This window comes from Canis lupus, chromosome 19 (genome assembly GCF_048164855.1).
Source record: "Canis lupus baileyi chromosome 19, mCanLup2.hap1, whole genome shotgun sequence".
Lineage (NCBI taxonomy): Eukaryota > Metazoa > Chordata > Mammalia > Carnivora > Canidae > Canis > Canis lupus.
The window spans coordinates 22,505,895-22,526,437 of NC_132856.1; the positions used below are offsets into that span (position 1 = coordinate 22,505,895).

A 20,543-nucleotide genomic window follows, 5' to 3' on the forward strand; every position below is an offset into this window, starting at 1 on the left:
TATGTCTAAAAGTGATTAATAAAAACTATATTTAATAACAAAGCTATTTGTCATCATTTAAGACTTAAGCACAAAAATTATTCATTTTGTGGTTCGTGTTGTCATAATAGTATAGTTGAACAAATTTATTTCGAGCCCTTCTTTGTGACTAAAAATACAATAACATCTATACTCCTTTTCAAAAATCTAGAAACAACAGTTTAGATGAAGGCATACTGTCTTTGCAGAGTAACTGTTTTGAATCCTTTTTACGGAGGTCTTTTATGTGTGACAAGGGCACTCCAACTCGGCTGTTCAGTGGGAGGACACGGTTGTTACTACCGTATTTGCCTTAGTTGGGAGGGGGCAAAAAAAATGCACACATCAAAAAACAAAAAAAACAACAAAAAAACCCGTAACACTAGGCTTTGTTTACTGACTCTTTGATTTAATTACTGTTTGAAGAGGACGGAATTAGCTGTTAATTGATTTAATTATCCAATTTGTTTGTTTCAGGCATGATTCCAACAGAACTGCAGCAGCTCTGGAAAGAAGTGACAAGTGCTCATTCGGCAGAAGAAAGCACAGGCAGCAATCACAGCAGTTTGGATCTGACCACAACATGTGTCTCCTCCTCTGCACCTTCCAAGACCTCCTTAATAATGAACCCACATGCCTCTACCAATGGACAGCTCTCAGTCCACACCCCCAAAAGGGAAAGGTAGGAATGAGCTGCTGAGATGTGTTTGAAGAGGTCTGGAGGGTGGGAGGGGTGGGTGGCCTTGCTCGGCCATATTTCAGCGATCCCTGATGGGATCCGTGGGACTTGAATGCACATCAGAGGACCTAAGAAGGTGTTCACTATGGTTTGGGTGGGAAGTGTCTAATTATTTTCACCTTCCCAACATGGAATTAGCAGTTACACATATCTGACCTAAGCCTGAGAAGCCAGGCAGAGTTAGTTTCTCGCTGGATGGGTTGGATGTCAGGGGTCCCAGGCTCAGTCTTTGTGCTCCGTGCTCACTCCATGCAAGCTCAACACCTGGGCCCTACCTACCTTCTAAGGGAGTAGTAGAGTCTGGTATTGGCAATTTTGAATCACAGTTCAAGAAAGGATAGAACATAGCCTCTCCGTTCTGCCCTCCTAGAGGGCAGGGAGCCCATCTTTTGCATAATTGCGCGACCTTTTTCATGGTAAATGCTCAGTGAAGGTTGGAAGGAGCTGGAGATGGAAGGGGTCTGGGTATGTGCACCTAGGATGCACATCTGTACACAGATTGAAAAAATAGAGCCTTAACTCCCAAGGAGGAATGCGGTGCTGTCTCGCTTGCTGTATTCCTCTCTGGAAGTTAAGGCTTTCTATATTGTGATTGCCCTCAGCGTTGCTTGAACGTTAGTCGAAGCCGAGTCTGAAATATCCAGAATATATCCCGTTAGCAGACAGTTCTAAGAAAATGAAGCTGTTAATTCATGTTATTGGAGCTTCACACCCCAGAAGCATTAATACTACTGTTGAATGCTTTTCAGAAGTGGAGTACATATATATATGAATTATATATATATAATGCTCCTAAAATTAAAAGCTTTTATTTTCAATGTACTATTTTTAAATCGGTTTCCCATCTATTTCATATGCACAGCTTCCCCACACAGAAGAAAAGTAACTTTCAAAGTAATGTGTGATAGTAAATGTCACTTCCAGCAGGAAAAACAAATTCTATATTTTGTTTTTTAATAAAAATGACTCAGTGAAAGTTTTTTTAAATGATATTTTTCACTTGAGCAATTACAAATATAATTTCATACATTTCTTCAACTATTGAGCATTAAGAAGCCCACGGGTTTAATTAGATGTGTATCTTTCTACCAGCAACATTTTATCCATTTCAAGATCAGTAATCACAGAAAATGCTCTCTGAATATTTGTGTGTGTGTGTGTGTGTGTGTGTGTGTGACATTCAAGCAGGAAAAATGTGAGAGGTTCTGAGAGATGGGAGTAATAGATGCTTTATCTGAAACTTGCAACCATTTTAAGATCATTTTGGAACTTCTGTGACAGACATAGGTAAAGTAAAACATGTTTCAAATCTCCTGTTCAGAAGAACTCGAAGGGTAGAATGGTGGACAGTAAGAATCTATGTGGAGCCATTGGGCCAAATGTGAGGATAGCTTTGTACACCTGGAAGCCAATCTTTGCTCTTGCTTTACCACCTCTTACAGTGTCTTTGCAAGTAAAAAAATAACACTGAACCTCAGAGAGCTTTAAAGAAAAGGTTCTAGGTTGTTGTCCTTTGCTGTACTTGGCTTTGGGTGTCTAAGGTTGATGCCATCCATTTACCATGGAGTGATCGAATTACATCTTGATCCATAGGCAGAACAGTCCATCCACTGAAAAATGCCGACTGATGCCCTTAAGATATTTGTTGCAATCTTATCGGCAGTGGTGGAGCCTGCACAGATTTCCTGTGACACAGAAAACTCTTCTTGTTTAGATGCAGTATGCTCGGTTTCATTCTAAAAGGTTCTATATCTGCAGTCAGGTGATAGATTAGCAATGAGGCAGGTGGGAGAAGAATAGCCCTTTTTATGTTTTCAGGTATATTTGAAAGTGAATGGATCTAATAGTCTCATTCCAGGGGAATAAGTTGGCTTGATTTTTTTTTTTTATAATCCTCACTTGTCTGCAAACCAGTTAGGCTTAATCTTCACTATACTACCTGCTAAAAATTAGAATATGGATCAGAAAATAATTTGGGTTCTCCTGAGCTGTAATCTGGCTGTAAAAACAGGCTGAATTTTCCAGTTCTATACGCAAAGAAGAAACAACTAATGAAATTACATGCCACTCCTTAATATCCTGGCTCTCTCAGTTTATATTACAGGGTAGGTCCCTAGTTGGGGCTAAACTAAAAGAAAATTCTCGTTAGCCTATTTTAGCTGAATGCAGTGAACAAGACAAATGAGCACCCCCTAGGTTCAAGATAATTCAAAAGTTAGAAACTTACAGAATTGATCATTAAAAATTCAATTATTAGTTACCAGCTTTGTGTACATACAAGAACTGATAATGAGGCTTTACCTCGTTGTACCTTACGATTTATTTTTAAATCGTCAATGTGATACCCTCTTTAAGTAGAAGAAAATGGTTTAAAAAGTAAGAGAGGGAAAAAAAAAGTAAGAGAGGAAAGCTATCACAATAAAAATGTTTTCACTTAGACACTGACTTGATGTCTGTCACAGGGGTCCCTTGGAGAAGTTTTGTCCCTTCTTCCCAGTGCATTTGTGAAATACGTAACTTTGCAGGCTCTCCATTGATTTCCACGTAACATTCTCTCCCCGCCGCCCATTCTCCCAGAGCAGTATCTGAACAAGCAAGAGGCTCTGCCGCACTGAATAATCATCTAGCCCTTCAGACTCAGTCTTAGGTGACAGCTTAAGAATTCTTCCTAAAAGGATTCAGGAACGCTCCGTGCGAAACTGTGTTGGAAAAAGGCAGGATCCTAAGAGTTTTTGTTTTTTAAAGTGGTAGATGTCTCACAATCCCACCTAGGCTACATATTTCTGTGTCATTTGGAAACCTTCCTCCCCCCAACTCTTGCCCCCATGTATTTTGCGGGCTCCTGTGAGCAGCCGCTGTAGCAGCAGCTCTGGGGTTTGGTGAGCTGCAATCTGTTAAGGAGATAAATAATGTGCTTGGCACGACACTCCTACTCTCCTCTTTAATTTGTCTTACACAAGGAAAATTATAATTAAATCATTCAGGGTAAACCCTTGAGTGTAGAGAAGGGAAAAAACACACTTTGGTAAAGATTGCCAATAGAAACCCACTTCCCTGTTGCGCAGGGTAGAGACATTTATCAATATTCAGCACTATTACGAGAGGAGCGGCCCATGTGATTTGTGAGGCGGATGCCAACGCTCAAATCAAGGCTTGTTAAGATCCTGTCCCTGTGCAATCACGGCCATGCAGCATCATTAGAATTCAGTACTGGCGCCGTGCTTCGTGCTTTGATTTTCTTCCGGCAATTTAATAATGTTTATTGTGCTGATTATATATAAATTCATTGGTGCAATAAACATACCTCGGTTGCCAGAGCCTGCGAGGAGCGTGGCGGAGGTGAAGTTCAGTAGAAGCTAAAGGGAGCTAACGAGGAAGCAGGCGTGTGTTCTCGTCCCTCACTGCCGTTTCATTCCCGAGGACCCAGGGAGCCACGACATCCTAGACAAACAGATAAAGCTCAGACCTGGGACACCTGTGAACGTGAAGCTGTCATCTCGTTCCCTTTAACTTGCCCGACTGTCTTGCTTTAGGAAATTCCAAGTTTTGGTGTGGGTAAACAAAATCAACGGAATGCAAATGAAACATTTATTAAAATGCTAAATTTAGTAAAGCCCTTTGAGCTTCTTGGATCAAAGCAGCTATGTAAATACAAATAGCAATTACTACTTAAGTAATTGCCTGAATTAAAATTCTAAATATCACATTATATTATGGTGCACTTGGGAAAGGGGAGGGAGCTCACACTTCCTCGGTTCTTTCTCCATGCCAAGCACTGGCTAAACCCTTGTTTTTGGAATGATGTCTCATTTTATCCTCACTGAGAAGCGGTAGGGATTATTATACCCATTTTACAGACAAGGAAATTGACTCATGGAGACTAAGTAACTGACCTAGGGTCACAGAACTGGTTAGTGGCATAGCCGAGATCCAAATGCAAGCCTGTCTCGTAACTTTGTAAAACAGCACTTAAAGTTTTCATTTAGCCTACCAGTGAATATTCAATTAGGATAAATTGAAATCAGTGTTCCTAAAACGATTTTTAATCCAGCAAAATGCTTACTGACTCTACCTACTCTCTGCACCGCAGCACATTTTATTTATTTATTTTTAAAGATTTTATGTTGTTCAAGAGAGAGCAAGCATGAGTGGGGCAGGAGGAGCAGGGAGAGAGGGAGAAGCAGACTCCCCCCTTGAGCAGAGAGCCCCCTGGGGCTCAATCCTAGGACCCTGGGACCAGGATCTGAGCCGAGGGCAGATGCTTAATCAAGTGAGCCACCGTGGCACCCCCTTCAGCACATTTTAAAGGAAAATACAAGGTTTCCTCTTTTAATGTGGATACTGGTATCTACTGGGCTGTCCAGGAAGGAAGGGGGTGGGTAGCATCGACAAAACATACGTCACTTATAGTCTGAAACAGCACATAAAGAACAAAAATGAAGCCCATGGCGGCTTTGCACACAGGCAGCTGCCAGCCAGCGTCGCGCTCTCTGCAAGTCTCCCTCCTTCCTTTCTCGCCTCCTAGATCTTGTGCTTCCGCATTGAACACGTCCTCCGGTCTTTATCCCATTTTCCCTGTCCTCTGTGGTCCAGATGAGAGGTACTCCTCTTCTCGGAGTCTGCCCAGCTTTTTGCTTTCAGTTCAGCCGCCACGAGTAGATGTTTGCTAACTTGAGCGTGTCTCAGATTCAAAGCTCTTCTAAATGCGTATTTCAAGACTTCCTTACACATCTAGTGGAAAAGGTTTCTTTGGGTCGGTTGTGCAGCCTCTTCTTCCCTCGAGGCTGTCCTGTTGTTCCTGCGATTCACGTGGCCCCTGCCCTGTGAGATCTAACCTGCCCTCTGTCCACTCACAGTGTTTCTTCCTGCCTTCTGCTAGTTTGTTGACACAGCCCCACGTATGCCAGTTGCTTGCGTTTTCCACACTCTGCAGTGGGCAGCTGCCTGCAAATAACTCCTGACGGTTTTTGCTTGGCTAGTGCACTTTCAGACATTTTCACTTGATACAGTCTCTGGTTTTGATTTGTGGCCTCTTGACATATTGCCATGCATTTGACTACATAACAATAACATTTGTGTTTCCCGCCCCATTATTTTCAAAAGTTGAGGAACTCTAAAATGTGGACATGGCTGGCGTTGAATTTTTTTCATTCTTTTTCTTTTTTGTGAACAAAATTCTGTGCTGACGAATAAATATTGGTGCTCTTGGTTGACTTGCTAAAATTCTAGAAGCTTGCTTTCAGAACTATTCCAGTTATACATGCTTTTAACTGTTGCATGTTTTCATATTCCTATTTTGGGCGTCTTGAGCCAGAAACGTATGCAGTAAGCTCTAGGTCATATTACTCTGAACGGCTCTTCTTTATTTCAACTCCTTTTGTTTTGTTTTTGAAAATCATACGGTTTCTTCTGTATTTCCCTTTATTTGAAGCACTTGAACAAATGAGCCACCCCAAATCGTTATTTCCCATTAGAGTGTTCTGGAGAACCTGCAGTCAAATCGTTCCAAATTGTCTTCAAAATTATTACTGCTGCTTCCCGCCTGCCTGTATGTGCTGAGACAATTGATCTGTAACACAGGTCAGCAAATTACAACCTACCAGCCAAATCTGGCCCACTGCTCATTTTGTAAATAAAGTTTTATTGGAACACAGCAATGCTCATTCATTTATACATTGTCTGTTGCTGCTTTCATGCTACAATGGCTGGCTTAAGCAGTTGCAGCAGAAACCATATGGCCCACAATGACTAAATAATTTACTATCTGGCCATTTATAGAAAATAATTTGCCATCTCCTTATTTTAGCTATAAGAGCAATGTTTCTCAGATTTCCTCATGATAGTCTCACAGGTATTTGTTAAAATATACAGCTTCCTAGGCCTCTCTCATGAAGATTTGGACTATACTGATAGGGGATGAGGGTGATGGAATTCGTACTTGTCACATATTGCTTATATTCTTGCTACTCAGCGGCTGCAGGCAACAGCCTTGGCATTACTTGGTTTGGTAGGGGCTTCTTAGAAATTCAGGGTCTCTGGTCCCACCCCAGACCTGCTGAATTCGGGTCTTCATTTTAACCAGATCCCCAGGGCTGTCTCAAGTTTCGAAGCAGTGCTAGTGGCATGTTCAGCTCACCTGGATTTTGGCACTCTTGGAAAGGGCATGCTTAATTTGATTAAACATCCCAGGATGTATTCAGCCCACTAAGCTAGTGGCTTGCCATTCTTATGTGATCCTAAAAAGTAGAAGTAGTACTGCTAGAAGGACTCAGTACCTGGCATATGATGGTGATGATAACGTTGCTAACCTTTATTGAACTATTACTTCGTATAGGACATGAGTACAAAGGATTGGACATAAGCCTTGATACTGACTTTCCCATTTAAATCCTAACAGTAACCCAGTGGGGTACTGTCCTCTTGATACGGATGGTATTTGGGGGGCCCAGAACAATTATATAATTTGCACAAGCCACACAGCTAGTTAGGACCAGGCAGGGACTGGAACCAGAGTCTCCCTGACCCTCAAGTCTTTGTAATGACTATCATAGTCTGGTGGTTCCCAAAGGGGCTGTTCTTCAGAACCATCATGACTTTGCCCAAAATACTGGATTGTAGTCACCAGGGAGTAAAGCTCAGAGATCAGGATGAGGCCATGACTTTCAAGGATGAGGGCCTGGGGCCAGACCTGTCTGTTTAGCCATAGTTTGAGGGAAGCTCCAGAGGTTCACAGTTGGCAGTGCTCCTACCCTGCCTCATCTTTTCACAAGGGGGCAAATCAGGTGCCTGGCAGTGAAGAACGTAAAGAACAGGCTGGGCATGGCCTGTCAGGTGTTGGAAGGGACCTGAAAAGAAGTAGACATAGCCAGTTGCAGAGGCCTGAAATGCAGGTGCTTCTGAGCCCCAAAGCAGACTCTTGGCAGCGACACCTGTCCCTTGTCTATCTGTATAGGGCAAAAACATTTCTGCTGATATCAGAAAGAAACAAAATGTCTAGTTAACATTTCGTACCACAGACATGCTCCTGGGTATTTTGTGACCATCATGCCTGGAAGAGCTGCAGTCCGTTTGGCTCATTATTTAAAACCACTTGCTTCTCGGTCTTTCTTAGAAGCAAGGAAGAAAAGCTTTCTCAGGGCATGTGGCAAAGTGCAGTCTCATGTCCTGTCATTCACACATAAGGTAGGGCGAAGGAGAAACATCTTTAAAATATTGGCATGCCATGAGGGATAGGTTTATGGATTTTCTTGACTGTTCGCTCTGTATGGTGATTAAAAGAAAAAAAACTCAGCCATTATTCTCAAACAGCTGTTGTATCTTACCTCAATAAAGTGCCTTTTACCATAACACACCATCATTAGACTCTATAAATCTTTTTCTATTTATGTGTTTAAATGATATGTGCTTCCCAATAAAATGGTTATCATTGGTCTAGAGAGTTGTATTCCTTTTATAAGTTTCTCCTAAGTTGAGTTGGTTTCAATTTTTTTCAATATGAATCTTGACCATGGGCTATTTCACATCCAATGTGCCCAGTTTCCCCCGCAAAATAATATTCGGGCCCCCGCTTTCTCTCATCATGTAGGATAGACATTCTTTTCTGATGAGTGGCTGCTGCTAATAGGGTTTTTTTTCACCAGATCTCTTTGTTGGCACCCCACCATTTTCCAGGGTCTGCGCCCCTTCCTTCCAAGTACATTAGCTTTCTTAACATTTATCCCACACTGAGGGTGTGAAGGAAAAACATTTTGGCAGCAGGACAGTGAAGACCCATTTGGGGGGAACTCTGACAGCATTGTCCATAGTGCTGGCTTTTACCCTTCCCCTGCAAAAGTGTCTTGCTGAAGTGTACAGTTTACGACTTGGATTGATGAACAGAAACATTTCCTTTGGTGGGCATTAGATCCATCCAAGAGTGGAAAGGGAAGCCCTGAATCTCCAGAAGGCCACAGGGTTTGGGAAAGTCCTGGTGTTCTTCTACTCTTATTGTATGTACTTTTTTATTTTTTAAGATTTTAAAATTCTTGAGAGAGACACAGAGAGAGGGGCAGAGACATAGGCAGAGGGAGAAGCAGGCTCCCTGCAGGGAGCCTGATATAGGACTCAATCCCTGTACCCCAAGATCATGACCTGAGCTGAAGGCAGCCACTGAGCCACCCAGACGCCCCTTCTACTCTCCTTTAAATGACAAGTATGAGTCTCCTGATTTTAAGCCAGGGATGGGGCCACATGCAGGCAGCCTAGATGGAAGTCCCATTCTTTTTCAAAATTTCCCTAGCTGCCTGTGTGGCGCTGGTGTCACCCTGTAGCCTGGCTCTGCAGCTCTCTCTGACTGGGAGCCACCACTCTGCTGCCTGGCTCGCCTGGGTAATGCAAATGAGTGTGTTACATATGTACAGCAGTCCCAAGCTGCTTTATTCCACCCCCCTTTGTAATCAGTCAAGGCCTAAGTATATTATAAAGTATATTCTCCTCATTAAAACAATAGTGGAAGCTCACAAAGGGAAATTGTTAATATGTGTTCCAGCTTGTCATTTCTGCCTGTGTGAATAAAGAAGATAACCGTTCCTTTGGGAAACTATTTCGGGAATTGAGCAACAGATATGCTAGCCAGAGAATTCTCTTAACTATAATTTTCCTTTTTGTTTGTACTCAAAAATAACATCCTGATGGGCTCTTCGGTGCCTCTGCATATCCAGAGCACAATTGCCACAGCCCAGGTGGTGTTAATATGGGACAATCCCCCGGGCACATGTCGCCCAGAGTTGTACAGCTTGTTCAGTGTCTTCGTCCATATGGCAATCTGTACCATTCACAGAAAGGCATCGGGGCTGTGCCTGGTGGGTACTGTGGTCAATGTAGTGTGAAGAGAAGGCTCCCACTCCCAGCAGCCTCTGTGGTATAGTTTGTCTTAGGGTAGATCTGAGTTACGATGTGCATGCTCCGCACACACACATGCACACACACACACACACACACACACACACTCAACTAAGATATTCCAGAAGAGCTTTGCTGGTCTTCTTCCCTCTCTTCTTCCCCCATACCCTCTTCATTTTCCAAAACAAATGGTTAACTCAGCAGGTATAATTGCAGTGCATGAAACCTACCTGGGTTATAGAAAGTCAGTTAAAAGACACACACACACACACACACACACACACACACACACACACTTTCCTGGGTGGTTGTCCATGGATTAACTCAACTCAAAAAATACATGCCTGTACTAGAATGCTTCTGTAAACTCCCTGGCTTTTGTTGTCTTTTTTTTTTTTTTTTTAATGCGTTTTAAGTTGCAAAGAAGGTTTGCATTGTACCGCTTGCATGGTTGGGCTACTGGTTTTGGTTTTTGTGTCTTAAAGTGAAAAAGGGGGAAAGGAAAAAAAAAATCATTATCAGACTCAGAAATCTGAGAGTAAAACATTCCCTGGAGGTGTTAGAACTGAAAAGAGAGAACCAAGGAAACAGAGATTTCCCAGAGAGTAAGGTGAAAGTAGGAACACTTTAAAAGGCACTTTGGGAAATTTACCAGAAGGCAAAGCCTTCTACATTTATATACCTAAATGTTGTTCCGCTTTTGTATAACTATTTGTATTCTTGTTTGGTAAACAAACAGACCCCATAGCAACTGTAGCTGATGATATTTATACTACCTGTATGACTTCCCTAAACAAACAGTACTTTTATGACCTTCAAATTTCATTCCTTTTATAGTCTTCAAGGAAATCAGACTAACTGGCAGGTTGATTTTTCTTTTTCTTGCCTTTCTTTTCATTCTTCTTCCTTCCCTCTTTCCAATTCTCTCTCTTCCTTTTTTTAATATATTGAAGTCTATCTTTGAAGGATCTCTTCTCTGGATATTTTACATCTTGGCTGTGAATCTTGAGTTCAAAGGTACGCTATGACAGAAGGAAAGAAAAACCTAAAGTGTTTGTGTAAAGGATATGGTATTTGCTTCCAAGAGCGGCCGTTGAGTCATCTGGTGGAATTTTAGGTTATACATCCAAAAGGCCAAAACACTACCGAAAGTATTACTATAGACCTTAGAATTGGACAGGCATGCATCTATGGCTATGTCTCTACCATTTATAGCTGAACTATTGATGGAAACATTCTTATACACATGAGCCCCTCTATTCAACTTCCATTTTTCCATATGAGTCATATTTACGACAAGAACAAGAACTCTCATGTTAAAGATCAGTGTAAGAAATAAATGGCAGTTTACTTTAATTAGAAAAAAAAATAACACCAAGAGCTGGAATAATCCAGTGGTGTTTGAATAAATTAGAAGATTGTACAGGCAAAAATAAAAAGCAACTTAAAAAAAAAAAAGCAACTTAACAAGGATAAGTGGGAAGTTGTCCAGAGTTCAACAGAAATGTGTTCCTGAGCGGGACAAAAGTCACTGGACAGTACTAACGTGCACACGTTCATACAGCAGATCTTACCAAACCCTAACCACATGCCAAGTGTCCTAGGCTCCGGGGCATGCAGCTGTGAGCTTGACGAAGTCTGTCCTCATGGAGCTGACATTACAGTAGACGTAGGACAAACAAATAATTACATAATAAAAGAAATAAGTTCTGAGCAAAATAACGCAGGGAAGGGAGAAGATTGAGTCTGGCAAAGCCGCTGTGAGGATATGACCTTTGAACAGATGGAAAGAAATTACAGAACAGCCAACCAGGCTTAGATACAGCAGAAGCAGAGGCCTTGAGTCCAGGGCAGAAAGGACATGTTTTGCTGGACCATGGCCCATACCTCAGTTAGTGCGGGGGCGACTGTGTTTAGTGGTTATAGGTGTGGACTCTGAAGCCGGACTGCCTGCATTCCAAAACCGGCTGCCCACTGAAGTGACTTAGCGTTGGTGTGCCCAGTGGTCCGTCTGTGAAATGGGCATGATACCAGGCTCTGGCACGTAGTAGGTGCTCAGTAAATTTGAGCCGGCATTGTTAATTATTATTAAAGTCTTTGATTCATTCAAACCGCATTTATTATACACTAACTATATAGGTTCTGGAGCTTAAAAGAGTACCACAACCCAGTTCTGCCCCTTAAGGAGCTCGCCGTCTAATCAGAGAGACATACAACACAAAGAGACACGTGCAATGTGGTATAATCAATGCAGTGATATGAAAATATACAAAATGTGACACAGTGTCTGATTTAAAATGAGCACCAGTGGAATATCACCGTGGATGTATTTCCTCCCCGCCCCCCCCCCCCACATGTGCAGCAGGTGAAATTTTTAAATACAGTGAACTCCATGAAAGAAGCTTCCCTGTCTCTCGTTTATCGCTACCTCCCCATCATCCGGTGTAGCCAGCCTGTATGATAGTTGTGAAATATCATTGCAGAGACTAGATGATATGTGCAGAAGAAGGGTGAACTAATGGAATAGTAAAGATTAAGAACCCATCAGGATGGGCAGCCCGGGTGGCTCAGCAGTTTAGCACCTGCCTTCAGCCCAGGGTGTGATCCTGGCAACCCAGGATTGAGTCTCATGTCGGGATCCCTGCATGGAGCCTGCTTCTCCCTCTGTCTGTCTGTCTGTCTCTCTCTCTCTCTCTGTCTCTCATGAATAAATAAATAAAATCTTAAAAAAAAAAAAAAAAAAAGAACCCAGTAGGAGTAGTTCTTTATTTCCTACCCTTTGGCCACAGATGCTGTAGGAACACTGGGTTAGTCTTGCGGATACTTACAGATGCTCCAAACACAGCAGAAAATCTGGGTTTCACGTGAAGAGCGTTCCTCAATTGTGAGCTCCCATCAGAATCATCTAGAGGACTGGCTGACCCAGTCCCAGTGCTCCCGAATAGGGAGGGCCTAAGAAATTGCAACTCTGCCAAGTTCCCAGGGGCCGTACTTTGAGAACCACTGCTCTCGCCCATCCTTACGCGGTAGCATTCTTCCCCTGCTACCATCCAAAATGACAGAGAAGTGATGTGGAGAAGGAGAAAAATTCTTAAAACTATGATCCAATATAAAGTATGTTATGGAACAAAAAAAACTTTTTTTGGAATTCTTAATATCGACCTTTAAATCATTTGTAAGCACTCTTGTTTGTTTTTCTATTTTTTTTTTAATGCCTGAAGATACTGTTTGTGCTTCAGCCATCCATCTGCCTACTCTCCTCCTCTTCCCTTAGCCTTGAGCTCCTACTGATACTGATACTTCCTTAGCCTTGAGCTCCTACTGATACTGTAAGGCCCAGACCAAATATTGCAGCATTTTAGGTTCCAGCCATCTGTTCAGTTCTTTCTCTCCCAGTGGAGAATTGGGTACAACTCTTCAGCGAGGAGAACTGCCAGTGACCTCCGATCGTATTTGATTATTCACTCTATCGTTATTACAGATTTTAAATATGCATCCCTACTAAATGTGCTTTTGATTAATTATACTCATGTCTACTATATTACCTATGTTATAAAAATTAGAGGCTACAGGTGAGAAATATATACCCATATACACATGTATATTCTTACAAAAGGCCTGTTCTCTTAACACGTGCGTACAGAAACTATAATACTATCTTGCCACTCACCCATGGTTATGAATCCCAGCTTAGAGGCTCTGATCTAGGAACCCACCACACTGGTTATCACAAGTTCAGTGTTTACTTAAAACCTATGCAACTAAAAGTAGAGAAGATTTTAATCCAGTGAACATTAGTGAAGCATCTTGTCCTACAAAGAGATAACAATAATTCCATAAGGTCAGGTAGTGCTAAGGAAACCAATGCAAGTGCCTAATGGTTTTCAGCCAATTTGTATCTTTATGTCACTCATCCCCTCTTCTACTGCTTGCGTGTCTGGCCCTCATACTTCACTCACACTATTCTTCTGGTTCTGGAGTATAACTGTGCTGGCTTCCCTAGAGTATTCTGGAGGAAGGGCTAAGAAGAATTAGTATTGAACTTTTATTTATGTTCTTTGGTTTTCTTGGGTACCATTGGTGCCTCTAACATATGGACACGTTCCACATAGACCTTGTGAGTCACCAGTGCAAACACACTTGCATTGACATAATAAGAATGCCTGCCTAATGGTGTTAATAATTTTTGGATTAGTGGTCCCTATGTCTGTATTGACACAGTTGCTCACAGCCACTCTTTGGAAAGCATTCTGTTTTCTTAACAAGATCCCAGTGTTAATGCTGCCAGTGGTAAACTCTCATAAACTCAGGATAGTCCTTAGTGGCATAAGAAACAAAAGCTAGACTTCTGCCTTTTCTTGTTGGGTTTTTTTTTTTTTTCCTTATTTATTCCTTCACTCATCACCAGGCAAACACAAGCATTCTGCTTTTGTCACCACCAGCTCACTGTGCTCACTTGCTCTCACATACTCAAGCTCTCATTGTCTGCTCCATTGTCCTCCTGGGGGACATTCTCCTGGAGTCTGGGAACCAAGATGGCACATTTTGCCCAGTGTAGCTGAAAAGGGAGCTGAGGCAGATGGGTGGTGTGGCCGGTGAAGAAAGGATCTGCCGATCTCATGCTATCCCACCTAGGTTCTCACCACTGTAGAGCGGCCAGTTACTAGTCACATCTACAACCTGTGCATGAGATGCTCCTAGATCCCATGTGATACATTTAAGTCCTAGAAGCATTGAATACAGTGCACTTTGTGGGTCTTTGTCTTGTAAGTCCAGGATGACCCTTAGGCTCTTCCTTCCCCTTTGAAAATTCAGATTAAATTGTGTCTGCGGTGACTTTCTGCTGCTTCATTGTCACCTCAAGAAGTTAATCCAGCTAGATACCAAATCTCCTTGTAGAATACACCATGAACTTTTGGTTTCCCAAAGCTCAATCCACCGAGTTGGTGTCCCATCATCATGAGGTTTGCTGTACCTACTTATATAGTAATTTATATCATCCTCTAAATCAAGTCATTTTTTAATTTAAGTCAAATGGACCTCATCCTAAGATATGATATCTATGACATCAGAGCTTGGAGATACTACATATGTTTTTACCTAATAGAAGTTAAAATAAATCTGCCAGGTTTTTTTTGAAGATTTTATTTATTTATTCATGAGAGACACACAGAGAGAGCAGAGACCCAGGCAGAGGGAGAAGCAGGCTCCTCGCGGAGCAGGAAGCCCAATGTGGGACTCGATCCCAGGACCCTGGGATCACGCCCTGAGCTGAAGGCAGAAGCTCAACCCCTGAGCCACCCAGCCTCCCCAAATCTGCCAGTTTGTAAAAAATATGCATTCTTGTTCCAACTGACATTGTAGGGGCCACCATTGAGTGCGTGCATGTCATATATTGGGATATTTTGCCAAGATTCCCTCTTTTCACTGAGGAGAAGGACCTGGACGGAATATGGCACTATGCCAAGTAGATTGAAACCCTGTTCCCATGGTATGTTTACCCTGGTTTCCTGGAAAAGCCCAAAACTACCACTTAATCTTCCTAAAAATTTAATTCAAGATCCTCCTCACTCATACATACATCTTGTACTTCCAGGTTCAGGGGTACGAGCCAGACTTGGAAGACGCCTCAGGCAGATGTAGAGTTTGGGCACAGTGAAGTTTTGACTGGTCCTGTTCACCCATTCATCAGCCTGTGTGCCAGGGTATTCCTGATTAGTGTAATACCTGGCAGGCATCAGTCTCTGATGAAACCCCTCACCAAATTTGTGCTCATGTGAAATCGGTGTTTGTTAAACAGAAAGAGGAAATGATCATTTCCCTGTGCTTGCTTCTTTCAGTCTTACCTGTCCTGTTACATTAAATCTTAAAAAGCCTTGCATAGGGGCGCCTGGGTGGCCCATCCAGTTAAGCCTCTGCCTTCAGCTCAGGTCATGATCCTAGGGTCCTGGGGTGGAGCCCCGCTCCAGGTTCACTGCTCATCAGGAAGCCTGCTTCTCTCTCTCCCTCTGCTCCTCCCCCCTCTGCTTGTGCTCTCTCACTTTCTCTCTCTCTATCTCAAATAAATAAAATCTTAAAAAAAAAATAAATAAAATCCTTGGATATAATTCTTAGGCAATAGGGCTTAGGACTTGAATTGTTGTGGCCCAACACCATCAGCGTACACACCACACAAGCTTTGCAGACACACACAGTCCTGTGTCCCAACCCAGAACAACTGGAGTAGAACCGGCCTTTAAAAAAGATCTCCCAGTGATTTATATCCAGTAAAATTTGAGAAGCATTATTGTCAGAATAGCAATGGGAAAGGAAGATTGTTGTTGTTCTGTCCCCTTACATACAAATACCGTCTTTTAAGCCCAGTCAGCAGTGCCTTTGAATCATTCTCCTGCCACATCCCATTTTTGCCATATTTGCGTATACCTGTTAACTGCTTATGACTTAATTTTTTTGTTAAAACTGAGTGACTTAAATAGATTTTGTAAAAAAGCATAACACTGAGAAGTCACGATCTGATGTGTTGGTCACATTTTTTTTTCTAGTACACATGAACATGAATTCATAAGTACGAAAGTGAGGCTATTTGAAGATCACTCAAACTCACCCCACACACTGCTTTTCATGGGCCATACCCTGAGGGCCATAACAGAAGGGGAGCCCTGAATTTCTTACAAGATAATCTGTAACCCAACAGGGAGAGGGTGGGAACAAAACAAAAACAAAACCCAGTGGAAGGAGCTAAAAGCTTTTACTTCAGATATAAAGTTAGTTAAGGTAGCCCTCACATCTTGAGGCACAATATTGAGAGCAGATAATAACAATAATCTCTATCATTGTTTAAAAGCACAACTCTGGCACTTAATAGACTAATTCACAGTCACTCCAATTGCAAGTTTTACTCATGAATATCATATCACAAGGGAATGTGAAATCCTCTAATTAAACATGATTTGAAAAGCAGCAGAAAATTGAGATGATGAGCGTTCTGGGGAAGGAGAGTCAAGGATTCACGGCATGAGAGAGTGAAAGACAATGTGTGTGTGTGTGTGTGTGTGTGTGCGCGTGCGCGCACACGCGCTTGTGTGCACGCATGTCCGCATGCGCCAGTTGGTAGAGACTTCGTCTTCACTCACCCTAGGCTGGACTCTGTCATGGGCTTTCCTCAGACACCCTTCTCCTGGTGGTAAGATGATAGAACTGATGGCCAGAGTACTTTTGGAAAACTGATGCATAAACACGTAGGAGGGCATATTTCTGTAAGGAGCAAAAAGCAAAATGAAGGTAGTATGCTAGAAATGTGACATCTGAGCTGTCTCCCAGCTTTCAATGGCAAACAAGAAGCCTGCCTGCTTCTTGAAGTATTTTCAGTGAAAGTTAAAGGAGAAAGGTCATTTTTACAAAGCTACCAGGAAGAAGGATGCCGTACTCACATCCTCATTTCCCCTGTTCCCACATATCATTTGTGCGTTGGTAGGCAGGTGTAAGACCTTTTCCTCCTGATACTGCAATGTAACCCATGAAGAAACTTGACCTGTCATTTTATTTTCTGCAAGAGACTTTGACTTCCAGCTGGTTTGGAGGAGATACACAATAGTAGGAAAGACGTCAGAAGAATAAACTCTAAAATGGAAACTCGTGGTAGAGATATAAGTCATCATCTCTTTTGCTATTGTTCATCTGTATCGTTCCCTATTATAAGGACCACTGTGATGGGAGTGCCAAAGCCAACTCCTCTTCTTTGGTGTCCATGAGATTGAGGTATTATATAGATCGTAACTATATCAGTTTGTGAACATCTATATAAAAAATCTGTAGTCACCTATCTTCTGATATCACTTCATTGCTAGAAATTGAATTCATACTCCCATCTTTCAACCTGAGAACTCCCCGATCTGGTATAGTGTAAGTGTAAAGTGGTAAAGTATCATTCCAAGTAGGGTGTGCTAGTAAAGTAGAAAGCAGGGGAATAGGGTAAAAACTACAAAGTCATGCTAGAGAAGGAGAGAAAGGGGGATCATTTCTGTGTAAGTTCTCACTAAAGAATTAAATAAGCTTTAAAACAGTAGCTTTCATTGACACTCACATGGTTATGATCACAGTTTAGCATAAGGCATTTTTGTATCAGGTAGCCGTGAAACTGTCAAGAGACCGCGTTTCCAGAAACCAGAGGTATCTGGAGTTGTTGCAGGTTTTAGCAGGGAGGGAGCAGTCTCTTGCCATCCAGCAAAAATCATGAGCTGTGACAGATCTGAGAGGGGAAGATTCTGTGACCAGTAGTGTTATGAGGTGGGCATGAGACCAAAGAATTGGAAAAAAGATAAGGAGAGACTTGAGCCATAGGGAGACACCAAGGTAGTTTGGCAGAGAACTGGTCTTCACTGTTTGGATCCTGGGTAACCTGTCTTAGGGTTAGCATTCCGTTACTGTTGGCTGGCTGAATGAAAGGCTGAATGGTGGGAAAAAGAAAGATGACCAGTGTGGAGGAGGGAGACAGAACTGCTTCTAAGCAGTCAAAGGTGGTGGGAAGGGGATTAGTTGTACTTTTGGGTGTATTTATAGGGGGTGGGGAATGCTTTAGAAGGACAAAGCTTGGGGATCCCTGGGTGGCGCAGCGGTTTAGCGCCTGCCTTTGGCCCAGGGCGCGATCCTGGAGACCCGGGATCGAATCCCACGTCGGGCTCCCGGTGCATGGAGCCTGCTTCTCCCTCTGTCTGTGTGTCTGCCTCTCTCTCTCTCTCTCTGTGACTATCATAAATAAAATTAAAAAAAAAAATTAAAAAAAAAAAAGAAGGACAAAGCTTTCTGCTCCATGAAGCAGGAAGGATTCCCTTAGTCCTTACTGGAAGGCATAGACCTCCTTCATTCCTTCAACCAGTAATCACTGAGCACCTCCTCCTCATTCATATTGTCAGTAACAAGATGTGTCATTTTTCCCCACTCCTTATCCATGTGGAAGATGTAGCAAAAGTGAATTTATGTTTGGTTGGTTTTTGACAATGGTGCCAATTCATTTAGGATAGAATAGAATAATCTTCTCATCAAATGGTACTGGGACAACATGCAGAAAAATTAAGTTGGACCTCTTCCTCACACCATATACAGAAAATAACTCAAAATGAATGTGAGGGCTAGCACTCTCAGAAGAAAACACAGGAATAAATCTTCATTATGTTTGATTAGCCAGTGGGTTATTAGATGTGACATTGGAATCACAAGGAACCACAGAAAAAATAGATACATTGGACTTTGTCAAAATTAGAGACTTGTGCTTCAAAGCACACCATCAAGAAACTGAAAAGACAATCCACAAATGGAAGTAAATATTTCTAAATCATATATCTGATAAGAAATGAATGTGCAGAACGTATTTTTAAAAAACTCTTGCTGTTCAACAATAAAAAAAACTAATTTTAAAAAAAATGCACAAAGAATTTAAATAGATGTTTCTCTAAAGATCTATACGTGGTCAGTAAGCTCAAGAAAAGATGCTCAACATCATTAAACAATAAATAAATCAGAAACACAAAAAGGTACCACTTTACATCCACCAACGTGGTGAAAATAAAGACATATAGCAGGTGTTGGCAAGTGTATGGAGAAATTGGAACCCTCAAACAATTCTGGTCAGAATATAAAGTAGTAAAGCTGCTTTCAAAACTGGTCTGGCATTTCTTCAAAATGTTAACCATAGAGTTACCATGTGACCTGCCAGTTCTCCTCTTAGATATGTGCCTCAAAGAAATGAGAACATAAATTCTCATGTATATGGACATGTATATGGACATGCATTCTCATACCATCACTATTCACAATGGCCAGAACATGGAAACAGCCCAAATGTCTATCGGTGGATAAATGAATTTAAAAAAAAAAAAAAAAAAAAAAAACTGTCTCTATACATCTAGTGGAATACTCTTAAGCTGTAAAAAGAAAAAAGAAAAGAAAGTACTGATACATGCTACAGTGGGGATAAGCTCCCAAAACATGCTAAGTGCAAGAAGGCAAACACAAAAAAAGCACATCTTGTATGATACTAGTTACATGAAATGTCCAGAATAAGCAGATTATCTAGAAACAGAAAGAAGACAGTGGTTGGAAGGAACTGAAGGTCGGGAAGAGATGAGAAGTGATTGTTAATGGGTAGAGGATTCATTTTTGGTGTGATAGAAATATTCTAAAATTATATGTGATGTGATTACACAGCTTTGAGCATAATCAAAACCATTGACTTATACACGTGAAAAGAGTGAATCGTGTGGTGTATGAATCTCTCAATGGCGTTTAAAAAGAAAAGCATATTCCACCTTTTTAAGTGATTGGAGAATGACCAACAGTCTTTTATAACTCAAATTATGAAATGATATGCCGGTGAAATAATAGACAATTTATAATTTGAGGTTAATTCAGGGGGAGCAGTGGGGAGAGAAGCTATAAGTCTGATGGACACAGATGAAGGCTTTTGTTACAGATGAATCAGTAATTTTGTGAGGAAGCAAGCAGCACTCTTAGAAAAGAGAAAAAACACAAATTGGGGTCGACTCAGAAGACAACCATGAGAATTTGGGTCAGAGTGCAGGAAGAGCTGAGTGTGCCTTCAGGAGAAAGGAAAACTGCCTTTAACTTGGCAGGAAATGTCTTGGGACAGCAGGGTGTCTGTTGACGTCCTCTCCTTCAAAGATTGTCCTCCTCTTCCAGGGAAAATTAACTTTATGGGACTGAAAAGGATATAAAAGAGGAGAGACTGAAATGAGAGAGTGTTCTTAGTTGCAGCAGGTGGATTGAATGATTCCAGTTTCAAGTTGTCATTAAGAAGTGAACTTGGAAGGAAATCGTGAAGAGTTAACCACTGAGAACCCGCAGCCATTATACCATCTTAGAGGCTAAAATCTGTATTGAAGTCACTATG

At 41.8% G+C, this 20,543-nt stretch overlaps 1 protein-coding gene across 16 annotated transcripts in view; it reads left to right on the forward strand.

The window, feature by feature from the left end:
- FOXP1 (forkhead box P1) overlaps positions 1-20,543 on the forward strand; it is a 375,747-nt gene that overhangs the window by 293,005 nt on the left and 62,199 nt on the right. For all 16 annotated transcript variants that reach the window (XM_072785383.1, XM_072785396.1, XM_072785390.1 and 13 more), the window contains one exon: positions 496-700. In XM_072785383.1, coding sequence (XP_072641484.1) covers positions 496-700 — 205 coding nt within the window. The remainder of the gene's footprint in view (positions 1-495; positions 701-20,543) is intronic.